This window comes from Salmo trutta, unplaced genomic scaffold (genome assembly GCF_901001165.1).
Source record: "Salmo trutta unplaced genomic scaffold, fSalTru1.1, whole genome shotgun sequence".
Classification (NCBI taxonomy): Eukaryota; Metazoa; Chordata; class Actinopteri; order Salmoniformes; family Salmonidae; genus Salmo; species Salmo trutta.
In genome coordinates, this window is record NW_021822962.1 from 2206921 (window position 1) to 2231499 (window position 24579).

Genomic DNA, 24579 nt, shown 5'->3' on the forward strand with positions numbered 1-24579 from the left:
TAGTATATAACATTACAGTATATAATGTATAGGTAGTATATAACATTACTGTATATAATGTATAGGTAATATATAACATTACTGTATATAATGTATAGGTAATATATAACATTACTGTATATAATGTATAGGTAGTATATAACATTACTGTATATAATGTATAGGTAATATATAACATTACTGTATATAATGTATAGGTAATATATAACATTACTGTATATAATGAATAGGTAGTATATAACATTACTGTATATAATGAATAGGTAGTATATAACATTACTGTATATAATGAATAGGTAGTATATAACATTACTGTATATAATGTATAGGTAGTATATAACATTACTGTATATAATGTATAGGTAGTATATAACATTACTGTATAGGTAGTATATAACATTACAGTATATAATGTATAGGTAGTATATAACATTACTGTATATGTAGTATATAACATTACAGTATATAATGTATAGGTAGTATATAACATTACTGTATATAATGAATAGGTAATATATAACATTACTGTATAGGTAGTATATAACATTACTGTATAGGTAGTATATAACATTACTGTATATAATGTATAGGTAGTATATAACATTACTGTATATAATGTAAAGGTAGTATATAACATTACTGTATAGGTAGTATATAACATTACTGTATATGTAGTATATAACATTACTGTATATAATGTATAGGTAGTATATAACATTACTGTATATAATGTATAGGTAGTATATAACATTACTGTATATGTAGTATATAACATTACAGTATATAATGTATAGGTAGTATATAACATTACTGTATATAATGTATAGGTAATATATAACATTCCTGTATATAATGTATAGGTAATATATAACATTACAGTATATAATGTATAGGTAGTATATAACATTACTGTATATGTAGTATATAACATTACAGTATATAATGTATAGGTAATATATAACATTACTGTATATAATGTATAGGTAGTATATAACATTACTGTATATAATGTATAGGTAGTATATAACATTACTGTATATAATGTATAGGTAATATATAACATTACTGTATATAATGAATAGGTAATATATAACATTACAGTATATAATGTATAGGTAGTATTTAACATTACTGTATATAATGAATAGGTAGTATATAACATTACTGTATATAATGTATAGGTAGTATATAACATTACTGTATATAATGTATAGGTAGTATATAACATTACTGTATAGGTAGTATATAACATTACAGTATATAATGTATAGGTAGTTAAAATATAATGTATAGGTAGTATATAACATTACTGTATATGTAGTATATAACATTACAGTATATAATGTATAGGTAGTATATAACATTACTGTATATAATGAATAGGTAATATATAACATTACTGTATAGGTAGTATATAACATTACTGTATAGGTAGTATATAACATTACTGTATATAATGTATAGGTAGTATATAACATTACTGTATATAATGTAAAGGTAGTATATAACATTACTGTATAGGTAGTATATAACATTACTGTATATGTAGTATATAACATTACTGTATATAATGTATAGGTAGTATATAACATTACTGTATATAATGTATAGGTAGTATATAACATTACTGTATATGTAGTATATAACATTACAGTATATAATGTATAGGTAGTATATAACATTACTGTATATAATGTATAGGTAATATATAACATTCCTGTATATAATGTATAGGTAATATATAACATTACAGTATATAATGTATAGGTAGTATATAACATTACTGTATATGTAGTATATAACATTACAGTATATAATGTATAGGTAATATATAACATTACTGTATATAATGTATAGGTAGTATATAACATTACTGTATATAATGTATAGGTAGTATATAACATTACTGTATATAATGTATAGGTAATATATAACATTACTGTATATAATGAATAGGTAATATATAACATTACAGTATATAATGTATAGGTAGTATATAACATTACTGTATATAATGAATAGGTAATATATAACATTACTGTATATAATGTATAGGTAATATATAACATTTCTGTATATAATGTATAGGTAATATATAACATTACTGTATATAATGTGTGTATGTAACATTACAGTATATAATGTGTGTATGTAATGTGTAGGTAGTGTATAACATTACAGTATATAATGTGTGTATGTAATGTGTAGGTAGTGTGTAACATTACAGTATATAATGTGTCTAGGTAGTGTGTAACATTACAGTATATAATGTGTGTATGTAATGTGTAGGTAGTGTGTAACATTACAGTATATAATGTATGTATGTAATGTGTAGGTAGTGTATAACATTACAGTATATAATGTGTGTATGTAATGTGTAGGTAGTGTGTAACATTACAGTATATAATGTGTGTATGTAATGTGTAGGTACTGTGTAACATTACAGTATATAATGTGTGTATGTAATGTGTAGGTACTGTGTAACATTACAGTATATAATGTGTGTATGTAATGTGTAGGTACTGTGTAACATTACAGTATATAATGTGTGTATGTAATGTGTAGGTACTGTGTAACATTACAGTATATAATGTGTCTAGGTACTGTATAACATTACAGTATATAATGTGTATGTAATGTGTAGGTAGTGTGTAACATTACAGTATATAATGTGTGTATGTAATGTGTAGTAGGTACTGTATAACATTGCAGTATATAATGTGTATGTAATGTGTAGGTGCAGCCCACCATGGAGCAGTATGAACTGGATCAGTTTGGGAAGAGTCATGACCTCATGTCTAACTTCTGGAACTCATGCTTTGATGACCTGATGAGCACTGCCATACGGCGGGACAAAGAGAGGACCTACAGCAAAGACAAGTTCCAGGTAAACTATGCTAGTAGCAGGCCTGGTACTCCTATGAGGTCATAGTACAGCCCACTGTCCTCCATTATGAAATAACCTCCATTATGACATTAATATCAAGTCAATATTATGTGTCTTGAAAGTTGTTTTTGTTCAGCTTCTAGTTGTGCTGTTGTCATTATATTGTGGTGATCTGGAGTATTCTGAAGCAGTGGATTATCAACCCAGTAGAACTTGGTTTGTGCTTGTATTGCTGATTGGTCAGTAATCTACAGGTATTTCTGTGTGTGTTCGTGCGTGCGCATGGGGTCTGTGTGTGCTCTTACAGGAGGTGATAGTGGACCCGTACCTGAGGCGGGTACGCAGTGAAAACAGCCGTTACCACAGTGGTCAGAAACAGAGCTCCGGCCAGCAGGGAGTTGTGTGGCGCCACTGGAAGTCCCTCCGCAGGCTGCTCACCAGCGAGAGAGGGGCCTGGGCACACAGGTCAGACTCTATTGTATCTACAGTTGAAGTCAGAAGTTTACATACACTTAGGTTGGAGTCATTAAAACTACTTTTTCAACCACTCCACACATTTCTTGTTAACAAACTATAGTTTTGGCAAGTCGGTTAGGAAGTCTAGTTTGTGCATGACACAAGTCATTTTTCCAACAATTGTTTACAGACAGATTATTTCACTTATAATTCACTGTATCACAATTCCAGTGGGTCAGAAGTTTACATTAACTAAGTTGACTGTGCCTTTAAACAGCTTGAAAATTCCAGAAAATGATGTCATGGCTTTAGAAGCTTCTGATAGGCTAATTGACATAATTTTAGTCAATTGGAGGTGTACCTGTAGATGTATTTCAAGGCCTACCTTCAAACTCAGTGCCTCTTTGCTTGACATCATGGGAAAATCAAAAGAAATCAGCCAAACAAGTCTGGTTCATCCTTGGGAGTAATTTCCAAACGCCTGAAGGTACCACGTCCATCTGTACAAATAATAGTACGCAAGTATAAACACCATGGGACCACGCAGCCGTCATACCGCTCAGGAAGGAGACGCGTTCTGTCTCCTAGAGATGAACGTACTTTGGTGCGAAAAGTGCAAATGAATCCCAGAACAACAGCAAAGGACCTTGTGAAGATACTGGAGGAAACAGGTACAAAAGTACCTATATCCACAGTAAAACGAGTCCTATATCGACATAACCTGAAAAGCCACTCAGCAAGGAAGATGCCACTGCTCCAAAACCGCCATAAAAAAGCCAGACTATGGTTTGCAACTGCACATGGGGGCAAAGATCATACTTTTTGGAGAAATGTCCTTTAGTCTGATGAAACAGAAATAGAACTGTTTGGCCATATTGACCATCGTTATATTTGGAGGAAAAAGGGGGAAGCTTGCAAGCCGAAGAACACCATCCCAATCGTGAAGCACGGGGGAGGCAGCATCATGTTGTGGGGGTGCTTTGCTGCAGGAGGGACTGGTGCACTTCACAAAATAGATGGCATCATGGAGAAGTAAAATTATGTGGATATATTGAAGCAACATCTCAAGACATCAGTCAGGAAGTTAAAGCTTGGTCGCAAATGGGACTTCCAAATGGACAATGACCCCAAGCATACTTCCAAATTGGTGTCAAAATGGCTTAAGGACAACAAAGTCAAGGTCTTGGAGTGGCCATCACAAAGCCCTGACCTCAATCCTATAGAAAATTTGTGGGCAGAACTGAATAAGCGTGTGCGAGCAAGAAGACCTACAAACCTGACTCAGTTACACCAGCTCTGTCAGGAGGAATGGGCCAAAATTCACCCAACTTATTGTGGGAAGCTTGTGGAAGGCTACCCAAAACGTTTGATCCAAGTTAAACAATTTAAATGCAATGCTACCAAATACTACTTGAGTGTATGTAAACTTCTGACCAACTGGGAATGTGATGAAAGAAATAAAAGCTGAAATAAATAATTCTCTCTACTATTATTCTGACATTTCACATTCTTAAAATAAAGTGGTGATCCTAACTGACCTAAGACAGGGAATTTTTACTAGGATTAAATGTCAGGAATTGTGAAAAACTGAGGTTAAATGTATTTGGCTAAGGTGTATGTAAACTTCCGACTTCAACTGTATATCTATATTTGCGTCCCAAATGGCACCCTATTCCCTAGGTAGTGCACTACTTTTGACTAAGGTCCATAGGGCTCTGGTCAGACCCTAAATGTAGTCCAGACCGTATCTTTATGTGTCTGTATATTTATCTGTATGGTTTAAGCTCCAGGTTGTAGTTGCCGTAAGGTATATATCTAGGCTCTGGTTACCTTCCCCATGTCCTAACATTAAAGGAGTAGTTCATTATTTTACAACATGACGTTAGCTGGTTCCTCACCCTGAAAATAAGTAGTCTATGGGCCAGGAGAAATTGGAATCCATGGTGCAGTTATCTTTAATCAACCATTTTCAAACTTCAGCTAACTTTAGCCACCGCTAGCTACAAATCAATGGATGTGATGAGGGGATGTTTAGAAACAAATACTGTCCAAGTCACCTGACATCAACTCCATATTTGGTTTGATGTTACTTTAAGATGATTTGGCCATATAAAAAATAAACATTCTCATCCCCCATCACTTCCATTGATTTTTAGCTAGCGTTTGCTAAAGTTAGCTTAAGTTTGTAATGGCTGTTTCTCCTGGCTCATAGGCTACTTTCAAGGTGAGGAACCATCTAACATCATGTTGTAAAATAGTGAACAACTCCTTTAACCATTAGGGGTTAAAGTGCAAAACTGACCCTAGATCAACATATAATGGGAGCTTTGCCCTGCACCAGATGGACTCAACCACTAATGTCATATATTGTAAGCTTTGTTGTGGTGCTTTGTGCCTGACTGGAATCTACTGTGATTTCTACCTCAGAGTCCCACTAGAGGTGAAATGGAAGTTGTCCAGTGCAGAGACGTATTCTAAGATGCGTCTGAAACTAGTGCCTAACTACCAGTACGACACTCACCAGGAAGCCAGCGCCTTCAGAGACAATATGGGTATGCTTTATGAGATGACAAATATACATCGCATGTTAGGACTTTAGGTGCTTGCCATGTTATGATGTCGTAGCCATGTCTACAAGATTTCAGTGAATTGCTTTTGTTGAGCAGAAGCAATTTTCCAATCTAAATTGGTAGGTGATCTGTTTTCGTGTGCAGGTTAGTTCAGGGCACTGCTGTGTTTTGAAGATGTGTTTTAAAAATCTGTGTTCAGGTAACATTGGATTAGAAGACCTTTATTTTCCTAAGTTTGGGGAATTCGTTTGGCATTAAGCTTCAAAACATCAGATAAAACAGAAATATCATTCTGAATCTCTGCTCAGGTAATATAGGTCTGTGAGAGTGTGTTCAGGTAATATAGTTCTGTGAGAGTGTGTTCAGGTAATATAGGTCTGTGAGAGTGTGTTCAGGTAATATAGGTCTGTGAGAGTGTGTTCAGGTAATATAGGTCTGTGAGAGTGTGTTCAGGTAATATAGGTCTGTGAGAGTGTGTTCAGGTTCAGTAGAATGTATTGTCTGTCTGCATCTCTCCACAACAGGAGCTGATAGTCCTCGCAGCTCAGAACCCCTCCCATTGGCTGTTGCCAAGGAGGCCAAAGTGAGTGACATGGAGGATGACCAGTTAGGAGAAGAGGACATTGTCTTTCTGGACAATAAGTGAGTGACTTGATCTCCACCCCCCTACCCACTCCACATATCAACCTCAGCACCAGTGACCTGATTGAACTAGTAAAATAATCAGCAAGCTGTTGGTTAGTTGAATCAGAAATGCTAGTGGGGGAATATTCATCTGATACATGTCTTTTCTCTGTCGGTTCCTCAGGGTGGAGGGGGAGGACGACAGTCAGAAGGAGAAGCTGGTTCTGTCGGAGGACTGTGAGCTCATCACCATCGTGGCGGTGGTTCCGGGTCGGCTGGAGGTCACCACACATCACCTGTACTTCTACGACGCCAGCAGCGAGAAGGAGGAGACGGAAGAGGGTGAGGACATAAAGACGTCTGGCAGTGAACACTATGGGGCAGTTTCCCGGACACAGATTAAATCTAGTCTGAGACTGTAAAGCTATATCAATGGAGATTCTCCACTCAGCAGGCTTCTTAGTCCAGGACCAGGCTTCATCTGTCCACAGGATCTGTCTTTGTGTATGCATCATTCCCCAGTTACAGTAAAGAACAGTCACCGCTGACATCATGATACATCTGTCCACAGGATCTGTCTTTGTGTATGCATCATTCCCCAGTTACAGTAAAGAACAGTCACCGCTGACATCATGATACATCTGTCCACAGGATCTGTCTTTGTGTATGCATCATTCCCCAGTTACAGTAAAGAACAGTCGCTGCTGACATCATGACACAACTGAATCTGAAAGAGTTGATGTTGACAAACTTCTATCTATCCAGGAATTGGTTTTGATTTCAAGCGGCCCCTGTCTCAGCTGAGAGAGGTGCACCTGAGACGCTACAACCTGCGTCGCTCTGCTGTGGAGCTGTTCTTCATCGACCAGTCACACTACTTCATCAACTTCAAGAAGAAGGTGTGTCTCTAGTCTAACTGCTAGATTCAAGGGCCTGAGGTCTTACTACAGTGAAGGTTAATGAGGGGAAGATGGCTCCCAGTAATGGCCGGAATGGAGTCAATGTATTGGTATCAAACACAAGGAAACCATGTCTTTGATGTGGCTGATACCATTCCGTTTCCAGCCGAGCTCATCCTCCGATTTAATGTGGCACCAGCCACCACTGTCTTTGTACCAGTGTTGAGCCCAATACCTGTAAAAGATGTGGAATTGTATCATTATTTGACACCAATGATAATGTGAAGTGATTTGAAAAGGACCAGTGTAAGAGACATGTATAACCTGACCCCGACCTCCCTCCCCAGGTGAGGAACATGGTGTACTCTAGGATCCTGGGGCTGCGGCCCCCCAACCTCTTCTATTTCGGCTCCCGCTCTCCTCAGGAGCTCCTCAAGGCTTCTGGACTCACACAGGTACCGCTGATAACTCTGTCTGCATCACAAATGGCTCCCTATTCCCTATGTAGGGCCCATAGGGCTCTGGCCAAAAGCAGTACACTATGTAGGGAATAGGGTGCAGTTTGGGATGTAACCTGTGTGTTATAACTATTGATTCAGTAAGGACCTACTACCTCAGCCTACTACCTCAGCCTACTACCTCAGCTTACTACCTCAGCCTACTACCTCAGCCTACTACCTCAGCCTACTACCTCAGCTTACTACCTCAGCCTACTACCTCAGCCTACTACCTTAGCCTACTACCTCAGCTTACTACCTCAGCCTACTACATCAGCCTACTACCTCAGCCTACTACCTCAGCCTACTACCTCAGCTTACTACCTCAGCCTACTACCTTAGCCTACTACCTCAGCCTACTACCTCAGCCTACTACCTCAGCTTACTACCTCAGCCTACTACCTCAGTAACATCTTAATGATGTCTCAGATGATGATGATGTCAGACATGTCAACTAAACTAAGAGGAAGCTGCTGTTTGTGTTTTGTCATTAGAGATGGGTATGCAGAGAGGAAGCTAACTGTTTGTGTTTTGTCATTAGAGATGGGTATGCAGAGAGGAAGCTAACTGTTTGTGTTTTGTCATTAGAGATGGGTATGCAGAGAGGAAGCTAACTGTTTGTGTTTGTCATTAGAGATGGGTATGCAGAGAGGAAGCTAACTGTTTGTGTTTTGTCATTAGAGATGGGTATGCAGAGAGGAAGCTAACTGTTTGTGTTTTGTCATTAGAGATGGGTATGCAGAGAGGAAGCTAACTGTTTGTGTTTTGTCATTAGAGATGGGTATGCAGAGAGATTTCCAACTTTGAATATCTGATGCAACTGAACACCATCTCTGGACGTACCTACAACGACCTGTCTCAGTACCCTGTGGTAAGTCCCTGTCCCGGAAACCAGGGAGGGAGGGAGGAATGAAATGAATGAACAGAAGAATCAACAAACGAATGAATCATTGATTCTATGAATGAATGAATGAACAGAAGAATCAACAAACGAATGAACTATTGATTCTATGAATGAACAGAAGAATAAACAACAAATGAATCATTGATTCTATGAATGAATGAATGAACAGAAGAATAAACAACAAATGAATCATTGATTCTATGAATGAATGAATGAACAGAAGAATAAGCAAACGAATGAATCATTGATTCTATGAATGAATGAATGAACAGAAGAATCAACAAACGAATGAACCATTGATTCTATGAATGAATGCAGGAACAAATGAGCGAACAGCATTCATGCTGTAGTCCAGTCTAATCTAATGGTGTCCCTGGGTTGGGTTGGGTTGTGTCCAGTTCCCATGGGTGCTGAGTGACTACACCTCTCCAGATCTGGACCTGGAGAACCCAGCCGTATTCAGAGACCTGTCCAAACCCATCGGAGTAGTCAACCCCCGCCACGCACAGAACGTCAGGGAGAAGTGAGTACTGCAGTAACCTCGCACAGAGAACTCCAGGTCTGTGTCCCAAATGGCATCCTGTTTCCTATGTACACTATGTCACTATTTATAACCAGGGAATAGGTGGCTCTGGTCAAAAGTAGTGCACTATGTAGGGAAGATGATGCCATTTGGGACGTAGATCAGATCATCTCCAGTTCTGTTAAAACACCAAGCTTATCCTAGTACATGTGTTGTGTTATCATAATTGAGTCTGTTTTATTATGACCAGTATTATACACAGCCTACATGCTCCACAAATACACTGTGTTACTGCCTGTGTTTCATGTTGAATTCATTGTTCCTGTTAATGCAGGGTACCATTTTAATCATTTTGTGTTGTCTGATCAGGTATGAGAGCTTTGAGGACTCAACGGGCACGATAGACAAGTTCCACTATGGAACACACTACTCTAACGCTGCAGGAGTCATGCACTACATGATCCGTATGGAGCCCTTCACCACCCTCCACATCCAGCTGCAGGACGGCAGGTACAGTAACCCTTCACCACCCTCCACATCCAGCTGCAGGACGGCAGGTACAGTAACCCTTCACCACCCTCCACATCCAGCTGCAGGTACAGTAACCCTTCACCACCCTCCACATCCAGCTGCAGGACGGCAGGTACAGTAACCCTTCACCACCCTCCACATCCAGCTGCAGGTACAGTAACCCTTCACCACCCTCCTCATCCAGCTGCAGGACGGCAGGTACAGTAACCCTTCACCATCCTCCACATCCAGCTGCAGAGCGGCAGGTACAGTAACCCTTCACCACCCTCCACATCCAGCTGCAGGTACAGTAACCCTTCACCACCCTCCACATCCAGCTGCAGGACGGCAGGTACAGTAACCCTTCACCACCCTCCACATCCAGCTGCAGGTACAGTAACCCTTCACCACCCTCCACATCCAGCTGCAGGACGGCAGGTACAGTAACCCTTCACCACCCTCCACATCCAGCTGCAGGTACAGTAACCCTTCACCACCCTCCTCATCCAGCTGCAGGACGGCAGGTACAGTAACCCTTCACCATCCTCCACATCCAGCTGCAGAGCGGCAGGTACAGTAACCCTTCACCACCCTCCACATCCAGCTGCAGGTACAGTAACCCTTCACCACCCTCCACATCCAGCTGCAGGACGGCAGGTACAGTAACCCTTCACCACCCTCCACATTCAGCTGCAGGTACAGTAACCCTTCACCACCCTCCTCATCCAGCTGCAGGTACAGTAACCCTTCACCACCCTCCTCATCCAGCTACAGGTACAGTAACCCTTCACCACCCTCCACATCCAGCTGCAGGTACAGTAACCCTTCACCACCCTCCTCATCCAGCTGCAGGACGGCAGGTACAGTAACCCTTCACCACCCTCCACATCCAGCTGCAGGTACAGTAACCCTTCACCACCCTCCACATCCAGCTGCAGGACGGCAGGTACAGTAACCCTTCACCACCCTCCACATCCAGCTGCAGGTACAGTAACCCTTCACCACCCTCCTCTTCCAGCTGCAGGACGGCAGGTACAGTAACCCTTCACCACCCTCCACATCCAGCTGCAGAGCGGCAGGTACAGTAACCCTTCACCACCCTCCACATCCAGCTGCAGGTACAGTAACCCTTCACCACCCTCCACATCCAGCTGCAGGACGGCAGGTACAGTAACCCTTCACTACCCTCCACATCCAGCGGCAGGTACAGTAACCCTTCACCACCCTCCACATCCAGCTGCAGGCACAGTAACCCTTCACCACCCTCCACATCCAGCTGCAGGACGGCGGGTACAGTAACCCTTCACCACCCTCCACATCCAGCTGCAGGACGGCAGGTACAGTAACCCTTCACCACCCTCCACATCCAGCTGCAGGACGGCAGGTACAGTAACCCTTCACCACCCTCTACATCCAGCTGCAGGTACAGTAACCCTTCACCACCCTCCACATCCAGCTGCAGGACGGCAGGTACAGTAACCCTTCACCACCCTCCACATCCAGCTGCAGGACGGCAGGTACAGTAACCCTTCACCACCCTCTACATCCAGCTGCAGGTACAGTAACCCTTCACCACCCTCCACATCCAGCTGCAGGACGGCAGGTACAGTAACCCTTCACCACCCTCCTCATCCAGCTGCAGGTACAGTAACCCTTCACCACCCTCCTCATCCAGCTACAGGTACAGTAACCCTTCACCACCCTCCTCATCCAGCTACAGGTACAGTAACCCTTCACCACCCTCCTCATCCAGCTGCAGGTACAGTAACCCTTCACCACCCTCCATATCCAGCTGCAGGACGGCAGGTACAGTAACCCTTCACCATCCTCCACATCCAGCTGCAGGTACAGTAACCCTTCACCACCCTCCACATCCAGCTGCAGGTACAGTAACCCTTCACCACCCTCCTCATCCAGCTACTGGTACAGTAACCCTTCACCACCCTCCTCATCCAGCTGCAGGTACAGTAACCCTTCACTACCCTCCACATCCAGCTGCAGAGCGGCAGGTACAGCAGGGGTGTGTGTGTGGGTGTATATCGGGTTGTTTGAAGACACACGTGTGTATCAGGGTGTTTGGAGCTGTGGAAGGGAGTGTGGTGGTGTTTGTAGTTGTATGGGGGTGTAACGTGTTAACCTAACATTTCAAAGTGTGTGTGTGTCTGTTACATTTGAACAGTGTGGTTCCTGGCCGTGTGTGTTGCAGGTTTGACTGTGCAGACCGTCAGTTCCACTCTGTAGCCGCAGCCTGGCAGGCTCGCATGGAGAGTCCCGCAGACGTCAAAGAGCTCATCCCTGAGTTCTTCTACTTTCCAGAGTTCCTGCAGAACATCAACGGTGAGTAGCACTAAGGCTGTGTTCCCTTCACATGAGGACGACTAAGGCTGTGTTCTCTTCACATGAGGACGACTAAGGCTGTGTTCCCTTCACATGAGGATGACGAAGGCTGTGTTCCCTTCACATGAGGATGACGAAGGCTGTGTTCCCTTCACATGAGGATGACGAAGGCTGTGTTCCCTTCACATGAGGAAGACTAAGGCTGTGTTCCCTTCACATGAGGACGACTAAGGCTGTGTTCTCTTCACATGAGGACGACTAAGGCTGTGTTCCCTTCACATGAGGATGACGAAGGCTGTGTTCCCTTCACATGAGGATGACGAAGGCTGTGTTCCCTTCACATGAGGAAGACTAAGGCTGTGTTCCCTTCACATGAGGATGACGAAGGCTGTGTTCTCTTCACATGAGGACGACTAAGGCTGCTGTGTTAACGAACTCACTCTGGAGTGTCAAAGTGCGCTCTGGGAACTGTCAAACCAGAGTGCTCTATAATCTGAGTAGATTTCCAGGGTGTATTTATGAAAGCATCCTAAGTGGAATGCAACCATGTTATGTTAATTCATATTCACAAGTCATTCCTTACACAGTATATCAACAACAGAAATATGGCCTATCATAGTGTTTCATAGAGCCTCATACCCTACCAAATGTTGGATAGTCTGTTTATGTAGCTGAGGAAGGATTGACTGTCTCTGTGTGTGTTTACTGCAGGGTTTGACCTGGGCAGTCTGCAGATGACCCAGAACAATGTGACTGATGTTCTGTTACCACAATGGGCCTTGTCTAGAGAAGACTTCATCAGGAAACACAGGAAAGCTCTGGTGAGGCCTTCCGCCTTGAAAAATAATCTATGGGAAACGCTGGTGCAACCCCCACAGCCATGCTACACTCTGATTGGACACATTTTAACCAAGTAATCAAATACATTTCCTTTTACAAATGCATTTGTCCCTCAATATGGTGTAGGAGTGTGAGCACGTTTCCTCTCACCTCCATGAGTGGATTGACCTGATCTTTGGCTGCAAGCAGAGAGGGGAGGAGGCGGTGGAGGCCCTCAATGTCTTCTACTACTGCACCTATGAAGGTAAGGAGAGTCCCGAATGACACCCTATTCTCTATATAGGTCACTAATATTGACCAAAGCCCTATGGCTCCTAGTCTAAAGTAGTGCACTATATAGGGAAAAGGGTACAATTTGAGACTTCTCCCAATGTGATATGAGGAATAGGAGTGGGTGAGAGAGCTCTTCCCTCCATCCTCACTCAGACACCAGACAACATTTCCATATCAGAGTTGCACAATAGACTTCTACTCTGTTCTGTTCTGTTCTGGTCTGTTCTATTCTGGTCTGTTCTATTCTGTTGTGTTCTGTTCTATTCTGGTCTGTTCTATTCTGGTCTGTTCTATTCTGGTCTGTTCTATTCTGGTCTGTTCTATTCTGTTCTATTCTGGTCTGTTCTATTCTGGTCTGTTCTATTCTGTTCTATTCTGGTCTGTTCTATTCTGTTCTATTCTGGTCTGTTCTATTCTGGTCTGTTCTATTCTGTTCTATTCTGGTCTGTTCTATTCTGGTCTATTCTGGTCTGTTCTGTTCTATTCTGGTCTGTTCTATTCTGGTCTGTTCTGTTCTATTCTGGTCTGTTCTATTCTGTTGTGTTCTATTCTGGTCTGTTCTATTCTGTTGTGTTCTATTCTGGTCTGTTCTGTTCTATTCTGGTCTGTTCTATTTATTATATTCTGTTATTTTGTGTAGGTGCGGTGGATCTGGACGCCATAGCCAATGAGACGGAGCGCAAGGCCCTGGAGGGCATCATCAGTAACTTTGGACAGACGCCCTGTCAACTACTCAAAGTGTGTGTGTGTGTGTGTGTGTGTGTGTGTGTGTTTGACTGAAGGACACTGTTGATCAGTCTGTGAATCTGACTGTCTGTAGCTCCCTGTCTGGGTGTCTGTCTGGAGCTCCCTGTCTGGGTGTCTGTCTGTAGCTCCCTGTCTGGGTGTCTGTCTGTAGCTCCCTGTCTGGGTGTCTGTCTGTAGCTCCCTGTCTGGGTGTCTGTCTGTAGCTCCCTGTCTGGGTGTCTGTCTGTAGCTCCCTGTCTGGGTGTCTGTCTGTAGCTAGCTGTCTGGGTGTCTGTCTGTAGCTAGCTGTCTGGGTGTCTGTCTGTAGCTAGCTGTCTGTTTGTAGCTAGCTGTCTGTGTGTCTGTCTGTAGCTAGCTGTCTGGGTGTCTGTCTGTAGCTAGCTGTCTGGGTGTCTGTCTGTAGCTAGCTGTCTGGGTGTCTGTCTGTAGCTAGCTGTCTGGGTGTCTGTCTGTAGCTCCCTGTCTGGGTGTCTGTCTGTAGCTCCCTGTCTGGGTGTCTGTCTGTAGCTAGCTGTCTGGGTGTCTGTCTGTAGCTACCTGTCTGGGTGTCTGTCTGTAGCTCCCTGTCTGGGTGTCTGTAGCTCCCTGTCTGGGTGTCTGTAGCTCTCTGTCTGGGTGTCTGTAGCTCCCTGTCTGGGTGTCTGTAGCTCCCTGTCTGGGTGTCTGTCTGTAGCTACCTGTTTGGGTGTCTGTAGCTCCCTGTCTGGGTGTCTGTAGCTACCTGTTTGGGTGTCTGTAGCTCCCTGTCTGGGTGTCTGTAGCTCCCTGTCTGGGTGTCTGTAGCTCCCTGTCTGGGTGTCTGTAGCTCCCTGTCTGGGTGTCTGTCTGTAGCTACCTGTTTGGGTGTCTGTAGCTCCCTGTCTGGGTGTCTGTCTGTAGCTCCCTGTCTGGGTGTCTGTCTGTAGCTCCCTGTCTGGGTGTCTGTCTGTAGCCCCCTGTCTGGGTGTCTGTAGCTCTCTGTCTGGGTGTCTGTAGCTCCCTGTCTGGGTGTCTGTCTGGAGCTCCCTGTCTGGGTGTCTGTCTGTAGCTCCCTGTCTGGGTGTCTGTCTGTAGCTCCCTGTCTGGGTGTCTGTAGCCCCCTGTCTGGGTGTCTGTAGCTCCCTGTCTGGGTGTCTGTCTGTAGCTCCCTGTCTGGGTGTCTGTCTGTAGCTAGCTGTCTGGGTGTCTGTAGCTCCCTGTCTGGGTGTCTGTAGCTACCTGTCTGGGTGTCTGTAGCTACCTGTCTGGGTGTCTGTCTGTAGCTAGCTGTCTGGGTGTCTGTCTGTAGCTTGCTGTCTGGGTGTCTGTCTGTAGCTAGCTGTCTGGGTGTCTGTCTGTAGCTAGCTGTCTGGGTGTCTGTCTGGAGCTAGCTGTCTGGGTGTCTGTCTGTAGCTCCCTGTCTAGGTGTCTGTAGCTCCCTGTCTGGGTGTCTGTAGCTCCCTGTCTGGGTGTCTGTAGCTCCCTGTCTGGGTGTCTGTAGCTACCTGTTTGGGTGTCTGTAGCTACCTGTTTGGGTGTCTGTAGCTCCCTGTCTGGGTGTCTGTCTGTAGCTCCCTGTCTGGGTGTCTGTCTGTAGCTCCCTGTCTGGGTGTCTGTCTGTAGCTCCCTGTCTGGGTGTCTGTCTGTAGCTCCCTGTCTGGGTGTCTGTCTGTAGCTCCCTGTCTGGGTGTCTGTCTGTAGCTCCCTGTCTGGGTGTCTGTAGCTCCCTGTCTGGGTGTCTGTCTGTAGCTCCCTGTCTGGGTGTCTGTAGCTCCCTGTCTGGGTGTCTGTCTGTAGCTCCCTGTCTGGGTGTCTGTCTGTAGCTCCCTGTCTGGGTGTCTGTCTGTAGCTCCCTGTCTGGGTGTCTGTCTGTAGCTCCCTGGGTGTCTGTCTGTAGCTCCCTGTCTGGGTGTCTGTCTGTAGCTCCCTGTCTGGGTGTCTGTCTGTAGCTCCCTGTCTGGGTGTCTGTCTGTAGTTCCCTGTCTGGGTGTCTGTCTGTAGCTCCCTGTCTGGGTGTCTGTCTGTAGCTCCCTGTTTGGGTGTCTTTAGCTCACTGTCTGGGTGTCTGTAGGTCACTGTCTGGGTGTCTGTAGCTCACTGTCTGGGTGTCTGTAGCTCCCTGTCTGGGTGTCTGTAGCACACTGTCTGGGTGTCTGTAGCTCACTGTCTGGGTGTCTGTAGCTCCCTGTCTGGGTGTCTGTAGCTCCCTGTCTAGGTGTCTGTAGCTCACTGTCTGGGTGTCTGTAGCTCACTGTCTGGGTGTCTGTAGCTCCCTGTCTGGGTGTCTGTAGCTACCTGTCTGGGTGTCTGTAGCTCCCTGTCTGGGTGTCTGTCTGTAGCACCCTGTCTGGGTGTCTGTCTGTAGCTCCCTGTTTAGGTGTCTGTAGCTCCCTGTCTAGGTGTCTGTAGCTCCCTGTCTGGGTGTCTGTAACTCCCTGTCTGGGTGTCTGTAGCTCCCTGTCTGGGTGTCTGTAGCTCCCTGTCTGGGTGTCTGTAGCTCACTGTCTGGGTGTCTGTAGCTCCCTGTCTGGGTGTCTGTCTGTAGCTCCCTGTCTGGGTGTCTGTCTGTAACTCCCTGTCTGGGTGTCTGTCTGTAACCCCCTGTCTGGGTGTCTGTCTGTAACTCCCTGTCTGGGTGTCTGTAGCTCCCTGTCTGGGTGTCTGTCTGTAGCTCCCTGTCTGGGTGTCTGTCTGTAACTCCCTGTCTGGGTGTCTGTCTGTAACTCCCTGTCTGGGTGTCTGTCTGTAACTCCCTGTCTGGGTGTCTGTCTGTAACTCCCTGTCTGGGTGTCTGTAGCTCCCTGTCTGGGTGTCTGTAGCTCCCTGTCTGGGTGTCTGTAGCCCCCTGTCTGGGTGTCTGTAACTCCCTGTCTGGGTGTCTGTAGCTCCCTGTCTGGGTGTCTGTAGCTCCCTGTCTGGGTGTCTGTAGCTCCCTGTCTGGGTGTCTGTAGCTCCCTGTCTGGGTGTCTGTAGCTCCCTGTCTGGGTGTCTGTCTGTAGCTCACTGTCTGGGTGTCTGTAGCTCCCTGTCTGGGTGTCTGTAACTCCCTGTCTGGGTGTCTGTAACTCCCTGTCTGGGTGTCTGTAGCTCCCTGTCTGGGTGTCTGTAACTCCCTGTCTGGGTGTCTGTAGCTCCCTGTCTGGGTGTCTGTAGCTACCTGTCTGGGTCTCTGTAGCTCCCTGTCTGGGTGTCTGTAGCTCCCTGTCTGGGTGTCTGTAGCTCCCTGTCTGGGTGTCTGTAGCTCCCTGTCTGGGTGTCTGTAGCTCCCTGTCTGGGTGTCTGTAACTCCCTGTCTGGGTGTCTGTAGCTCCCTGTCTGGGTGTCTGTAGCTCCCTGTCTGGGTGTCTGTCTGTAGCTCCCTGTCTGGGTGTCTGTAGCTCCCTGTCTGGGTGTCTGTAGCTCCCTGTCTGGGTGTCTGTAGCTCCCTGTCTGGGTGTCTGTAGCTCCCTGTCTGGGTGTCTGTAGCTCCCTGTCTGGGTGTCTGTAGCTCCCTGTCTGGGTGTCTGTAGCTCCCTGTCTGGGTGTCTGTAGCTCCCTGTCTGGGTGTCTGTAGCTCCCTGTCTGGGTGTCTGTAGCTCCCTGTCTGGGTGTCTGTAACTCCCTGTCTGGGTGTCTGTAACGCCCTGTCTGGGTGTCTGTAGCTCCCTGTCTGGGTGCTGTAGCTTCCTGTCTGGGTGTCTGTAGCTCCCTGTCTGGTGTCTGTAGCTCCCTGTCTGGGTGTCTGTAGCTCCCTGTCTGGGTGTCTGTAGCTCCCTGTCTGGGTGTCTGTAGCTCCCTGTCTGGGTGTCTGTAGCTCCCTGTCTGGGTGTCTGTAGCTCCCTGTCTGGGTGTCTGTAGCTCCCTGTCTGGGTGTCTGTAGCTCCCTGTCTGGTGTCTGTAGCTCCCTGTCTGGGTGTCTGTAGCTCCCTGTCTGGGTGTCTGTAGCTCCTGTCTGGGTGTCTGTAGCTCCCTGTCGGGGTGTCTGTAGCTCCCTGTCTGGGTGTCTGTAGCTCCCTGTCTGGGTGTCTGTAGCTCCCTGTCTGGGTGTCTGTAGCTCCCTGTCTGGGTGTTCTGTAGCTCCCCTGTCTGGGTGTCTGTAGCTCCCTGTCTGGGTGTCTGTAGCTCCCTGTCTGGGTGTCTGTAGCTCCCTGTCTGGGTGTCTGTAGCTCCCTGTCTGGGTGTCTGTAGCTCCCTGTCTGGGTGTCTGTAGCTCCCTGTCTGGGTGTCTGTAGCTCCCTGTCTGGGTGTCTGTAGCTCCCTGTCTGGGTGTCTGTAGCTTCCCTGTCTGGGTGTCTGTAGCTCCCTGTCTGGGTGTCTGTAGCTCCCTGTCTGGGTGTCTGTAGCTCCCTGTCTGGGTGTCTGTAGCTCCCTGTCTGGGTGTCTGGAGCTCCCTGTCTGGGTGTCTGTAGCTCCCTGTCTGGGTGTCTGTAGCTCCCCTGTCTGGGTGTCTGTAGCTCCCTGTCTGGGTGTCTGTAGCTCCCTGTCTGGGTGTCTGTAGCTCCCTGTCTGGGTGTCTGTCTGTAGCTCACTGTCTGGGTGTCTGTAGCTCCCTGTCTGGGTGTCTGTAACTCCCTGTCTGGGTGTCTGTAGCTCCCTGTCTGGGTGTCTGTAGCTCCCTGTCTGGGTGTCTGTAGCTCCCTGTCTGGGTGTCTGTAGCTCCTGTCTGGGTGTCTGTAGCTCCCTGTCTGGGTGTCTGTAGCTCCCTGTCTGGGTGTCTGTAGCTCCCTGTCTGGGTGTCTGTAGCTCCCTGTCTGGGTGTCTGTAGCTCCCTGTCTGGGTGTCTGTAGCTCCCTGTCTGGGTGTCTGTAACTCCCTGTCTGGGTGTCTGTCTGTAGCTCCCTGTCTGGGTGTCTGTAGCTCCCTGTCTGGGTGTCTGTAGCTCCCTGTCTGGGTGTCTGTAACTCCCTGTCTGGGTGTCTGTAGCTCCCTGTCTGGGTGTCTGTAGCTCCCTGTCTGGGTGTCTGTAGCTCCCTGTCTGGGTGTCTGTAGCTCCCTGTCTGGGTGTCTGTAGCTCCCTGTCTGGGTGTCTGTAACTCCCTGTCTGGGTGTCTGTAGCTCCCTGTCTGGGTGTCTGTAGCTCCCTGTCTGGGTGTCTGTAGCTCCCTGTCTGGGTGTCTGTAGCTCCCTGTCTGGGTGTCTGTAGCTAGTTTCTCAGTGGGACATTGACTGACTTAGTGTGCTCTTTCTTTCTTTCTCTCTTTCTTTCTTTCTTTCTTTCTTGTTAGGAGCCTCACCCTCCTCGTATGTCATCAGAGAATGCCTCTAGGAGGCAGGCCCGCATGGACACTCTACCCCCCAACCTGTTTGAACAGCTCGACAAACTACGCCCTTTTAAGGAGGTAAAGAGAGGAATCATTCTCCTATATTTCATCAGAATCAGGAAGTTTCTCTAGGAGTCTATATCATAGCCCCTACATTTACAATTACAATAACCACTTCACTATTCAAATGTTGATTGTGTGTGTATGTTTGTGTGTGTGTGTGCTCCTAGGTGGTGTGTGATGGGCAACCTCTGGTCCAGGCGGTGGTTCCCAGGAACCAGAACCGCTCCTTCATCATCCAGGGCTCTGACGTACTGGTGAGAACAATATCTCACTCACTCACACGCGCACATGCGCACACGCACGCACGCACACGCACACACACACAGGCAGCAGGTAGCCTAGCGGTTGGAGTGTTGGGCCAGTAACTGAAAGGTCACTAGTTAGAATCCCCGAGCCGTCAATCTGTCGATGTCCCGTTGAGTAAGGCCCTTAACCCTAACCGTCATTATTTGCAGTAATTAATCAATATTAAATCAAGATGATTGTTTGAAGAAATGACCAAATCTCTCTCAGTACTGAATTTCCACGACAGGCTCCGTTGATAATGGCTGACGCTGGTCGTGACCTCACTCTCCCAGGGTGTCTCAGGGGGAGTGGGGATATGCAAAAAACACTTTTCCAATTCACACATGCTATTAATACACACTTGTTAATGTGTGAAATAGGATAAATACTGTATAAGCACCAAATGATTACACACACACACACACACACACACACAAAGAGACAAACATCTCACTGACCCCAGCCTCTCTCACACTCAACACAGCTACATGAAACAACACATTCACACTCAACACAGCTACATGAAACAACACATTCACACTCAACACAGCTACATCAAACAACACATTCACACTCAACACAGCTACATCAAACAACACATTCACACTCAACACAGCTACATCAAACAACACATTCACACTCAACACAGCTACATGAAACAACACATTCACACTCAACACAGCTACATGAAACAACACATTCACACACAACACAGCTACATGAAACAACACATTCACACTCAACACAGCTACATCAAACAACACATTCACACTCAACACAGCTACATCAAGCAACACATTCACACACAACACAGCTACATCAAACAACACATTCACACTCAACACAGCTACATGAAACAACACATTCACACTCAACACAGCTACATCAAACAACACATTCACACTCAACACAGCTACATGAAACAACACATTCACACACAACACAGCTACATCAAACAACACATTCACACACAACACAGCTACATCAAACAACACATTCACACTCAACACAGCTACATCAAACAACACATTCACACACAACAAGGTGTGCTAAAGGTTTTGGACCTTTCTGCTTGGTTGAAGAGATACAGAGGTGCAGCACAGGGTTGCACAAGTCCGGTAACTTTCTCAGGTTAACCAGAAATCCCAGTTGGTCGACTCCTGGAATGAGGAGGGGTCTGGGAATGCTCTTACCAGGACTTCTGGAAAAACCAGGAATTTGGGGGAAAGTTACCAGAATTGTTTAACCCTAGTGCAGTATGGGGCTTCTTTTGACTGTGTCCCTCCCTGCTCTCTTCCTTCCCTGTAGGTGACAGTGAGTTCTAACGGTCTGATTGGGACCCACAGCTGGCTGCCTTACGATAAGAGCATCGCCAACTACTTCACCTTCACCAAGGACCCCACCGTGGCCAATCCCAAGTAAGTTAGTGGCCCTACAAAATGCCTGCCAAGAAATTACAACAAAAAGTAAGTCCCACTCTAAACACAGAGAGAAGTATAAGGAGGACCCCACCACACACAGTGTGGCTGCATCCCAAATGGCACCCTATTCCATATATAGTGCCCTACAGGACCCTATGGGCTCTGGTCAAAAGGAGTGGGCTAAATAGGGCCCAGTGTTCCATTTGGGACTCAGACTGTGTAGTGTGTAGCCATCCCATCTGGTCCCCAGCTCAGCTGCTTGCTTTTATTCATGTGACTTCAAAGCACAAGTTTAAATGGATGGAGAAGTCTGTGTTTTATGAGGCTGGAGCGTTAGATCTTCACTGGCCCTATAAACATGTCTTATTGGGATTAGTCTGAATGGGAAACACTTGAGTTTCTTTTCATTGATAAACATCTTTCTGCTAGGAAATGTTAAAGGACAAATCACCATTTGTGTATATTAACATGACACAACTATAGAAACATATTGGTTTCAACAACGTCTCTTTTCCTTCAGTTAAAGGCCCGTTAATGTAAATCATTACTAGGTTTACTCAACCTCCGCTCTTCTCTCTCCTCCCTCCTGCAGAACCCAGCGGTTCCTCAGCGGTCTCTTCGCCCCAGGGGTAGATCTCAGTACCCAGGTGTTGGTGGTGTCCAACGATGGTCGTCTGCTGTTCAGCGGAGGACACTGGGACTGCAGCCTCCGAGTCACCCAGCTGGGAAAGGGCAAACTGGTGGGCAGGATCTGCCGACACATTGGTGAGCTACGGAGAATGATGGGAGGACGGGGAGGGAGGGAGGACGGGGAGGACGGGGAGGGGGGGGAGGGAGGGAGGATGGGGAGGGAGGGAGGACGGGACGGAGGACGGAAGGGAGGGAGGGAGGACGGGTGGGAGGATGGGAGGACGGGGAGGGAGGGAGGGAAGGAGGACGGGGAAGGAGGACGAGGAGGGAGGGAAGGATGACGAGGAGGGAGGGAGGGAGGACGGGAGGGAGGGAAGGAGGACGGGGAGGGAGGGAAGGAGGACGGGGAGGGAAGGATGACGAGGAGGGAGGGAGGGAGGACGGGTGGAGACGAGATCATGTTTCAATTTTCTCAGAGTAAGAGTTTTAGGATCAGTTTTGCCTTTTAGATCAAAATCAGTAAGGTCACTTGTACAGGGGGATCTGATTCTAGATCAGTAAGGTTACTTGGACAGGGGGATCTGATTCTAGATCAGTAAGGTTACTTGGACAGGTGGGATCTGATTCTAGATCAGTAAGGTTACTTGGACAGGGGGGATCTGATTCTAGATCAGTAAGGTTACTTGGACAGGGGGATCTGATTCTAGATCAGTAAGGTTACTTGGACAGGGGGATCTGATTCTAGATCAGTAAGGTTGCTTGGACAGGGGGGATCTGAATCTAGATCAGTAAGGTTACTTGGACAGGGGGGGATCTGATTCTAGATCAGTAAGGTTACTTGGACAGGGGGATCTGATTCTAGATCAGTAAGGTTACTTGGACAGGGGGATCTGATTCTAGATCAGTAAGGTTACTTGGACAGGGGAGGATCTGATTCTAGATTAGTAAGGTTACTTGGACAGGGGGATCTGATTCTAGATCAGTAAGGTTACTTGGACAGGGGGGGATCTGATTCTAGATCAGTAAGGTTACTTGGACAGGGGGGATCTGATTCTAGATCAGTAAGGTTACTTGGACAGGGAGATCTGATTCTTGATCAGCCCCCAAAGAGATGACATAGTTCTATTGTTGTTTCTGTTGTCCAGATAGAGATGAGAGTTACTGTCTGTCCTGTAGACCTGGTAACATGTCTGATAGTGATGAGTGTCCTGTCTGTCCTGTAGACCTGGTAACATGTCCGATAGTGATGAGTGTCCTGTAGACCTGGTAACATGTCTGATAGTGATGAGTGTCCTGTTGACCTGGTAGCATGTCTGATAGTGATGAGTGTCCTGTCTGTCCTGTAGACCTGGTAACATGTCTGATAGTGATGAGTGTCCTGTAGACCTGGTAACATGTCTGATAGTGATGAGTGTCCTGTAGACCTGGTAACATGTCTGATAGTGATGAGTGTCCTGTAGACCTGGTAACATGTCTGATAGTGATGAGTGACCTGTCTGTCCTGTCTGTCCTGTAGACCTGGTAACATGTCTGATAGTGATGAGTGTCCTGTAGACCTGGTAACATGTCTGATAGTGATGAGTGTCCTGTCTGTCCTGTAGACTATCAGACATGTCTGATAGTGATGAGTGTCCTGTCTGTCCTGTCTGTCCTGTAGATGTGGTGACATGTCTGATAGTGATGAGTGTCCTGTCTGTCCTGTCTGTCCTGTAGATGTGGTGACATGTCTGATAGTGATGAGTGTCCTGTCTGTCCTGTCTGTCCTGTAGACCTGGTAACATGTCTGATAGTGATGAGTGTCCTGTAGAAGTGGTAACATGTCTGATAGTGATGAGTGTCCTGTAGACGTGGTAACATGTCTGATAGTGGAGTGTCCTGTAGACCTGGTAACATGTCTGATAGTGATGAGTGTCCTGTCTGTCCTGTAGACCTGGTAACATGTCTGATAGTGATGAGTGCCCTGTCTGTCCTGTAGACGTGGTAACATGTCTGATAGTGATGAGTGTCCTGTTGACCTGGTAACATGTCTGATAGTGATGAGTGTCCTGTAGACCTGGTAACATGTCTGATAGTGATGAGTGTCCTGTAGAAGTGGTAACATGTCGGATAGTGATGAGTGTCCTGTAGACCTGGTAACATGTCTGATAGTGATGAGTGTCCTGTCTGTCCTGTAAACCTGGTAACATGTCTGATAGTGATGAGTGTCCTGTAGACCTGGTAACATGTCTGATAGTGATGAGTGTCCTGTCTGTCCTGTAGACCTGGTAACATGTCTGGTAGTGATGAGTGTCCTGTAGACGTGGTAACATGTCTGATAGTGATGAGTGTCCTGTAGACGTGGTAACATGTCTGATAGTGATGAGTGTCCTGTCTGTCCTGTAGATGTTGTGACATGTCTGATAGTGATGAGTGTCCTGTCTGTCCTGTAGACCTGGTAACATGTCTGATAGTGATGAGTGTCCTGTCTGTCCTGTAGATGTTGTGACATGTCTGATAGTGATGAGTGTCCTGTCTGTCCTGTCTGTCCTGTAGATGTGGTGACATGTCTGATAGTGATGAGTGTCCTGTCTGTCCTGTCTGTCCTGTAGATGCGGTGACATGTCTGATAGTGATGAGTGTCCTGTCTGTCCTGTAGACGTGGTGACATGTCTGATAGTGATGAGTGTCCTGTCTGTCCTGTAGACGTGGTAACATGTCTGATAGTGATGAGTGTCCTGTAGACCTGGTAACATGTCTGATAGTGATGAGTGTCCTGTCTGTCCTGTAGACGTGGTAACATGTCTGATAGTGATGAGTGTCCTGTTGACCTGGTAACATGTCTGATGGTGATGAGTGTCCTGTCTGTCCTGTAGACCTGGTAACATGTCTGATAGTGATGAGTGTCCTGTAGACCTGGTAACATGTCTGATAGTGAT

The 24579-nt window shown here is 46.1% G+C and overlaps 1 protein-coding gene across 1 annotated transcript in view; it reads left to right on the plus strand.

Moving 5' to 3' along the window:
- LOC115187645 (neurobeachin-like protein 2) overlaps positions 1-24579 on the plus strand; it is a 51385-nt gene that overhangs the window by 21324 nt on the left and 5482 nt on the right. The window contains exons 10-27 of the mRNA XM_029746616.1: positions 2738-2887; positions 3195-3352; positions 5771-5895; positions 6438-6555; positions 6722-6879; positions 7303-7436; positions 7784-7891; positions 8709-8804; positions 9236-9360; positions 9730-9870; positions 12077-12207; positions 12919-13028; positions 13174-13291; positions 13961-14058; positions 19230-19343; positions 19496-19582; positions 20922-21031; positions 21627-21799. Coding sequence (XP_029602476.1) covers positions 2738-2887; positions 3195-3352; positions 5771-5895; positions 6438-6555; positions 6722-6879; positions 7303-7436; positions 7784-7891; positions 8709-8804; positions 9236-9360; positions 9730-9870; positions 12077-12207; positions 12919-13028; positions 13174-13291; positions 13961-14058; positions 19230-19343; positions 19496-19582; positions 20922-21031; positions 21627-21799 — 2254 coding nt within the window. The remainder of the gene's footprint in view (positions 1-2737; positions 2888-3194; positions 3353-5770; positions 5896-6437; positions 6556-6721; positions 6880-7302; positions 7437-7783; positions 7892-8708; positions 8805-9235; positions 9361-9729; positions 9871-12076; positions 12208-12918; positions 13029-13173; positions 13292-13960; positions 14059-19229; positions 19344-19495; positions 19583-20921; positions 21032-21626; positions 21800-24579) is intronic.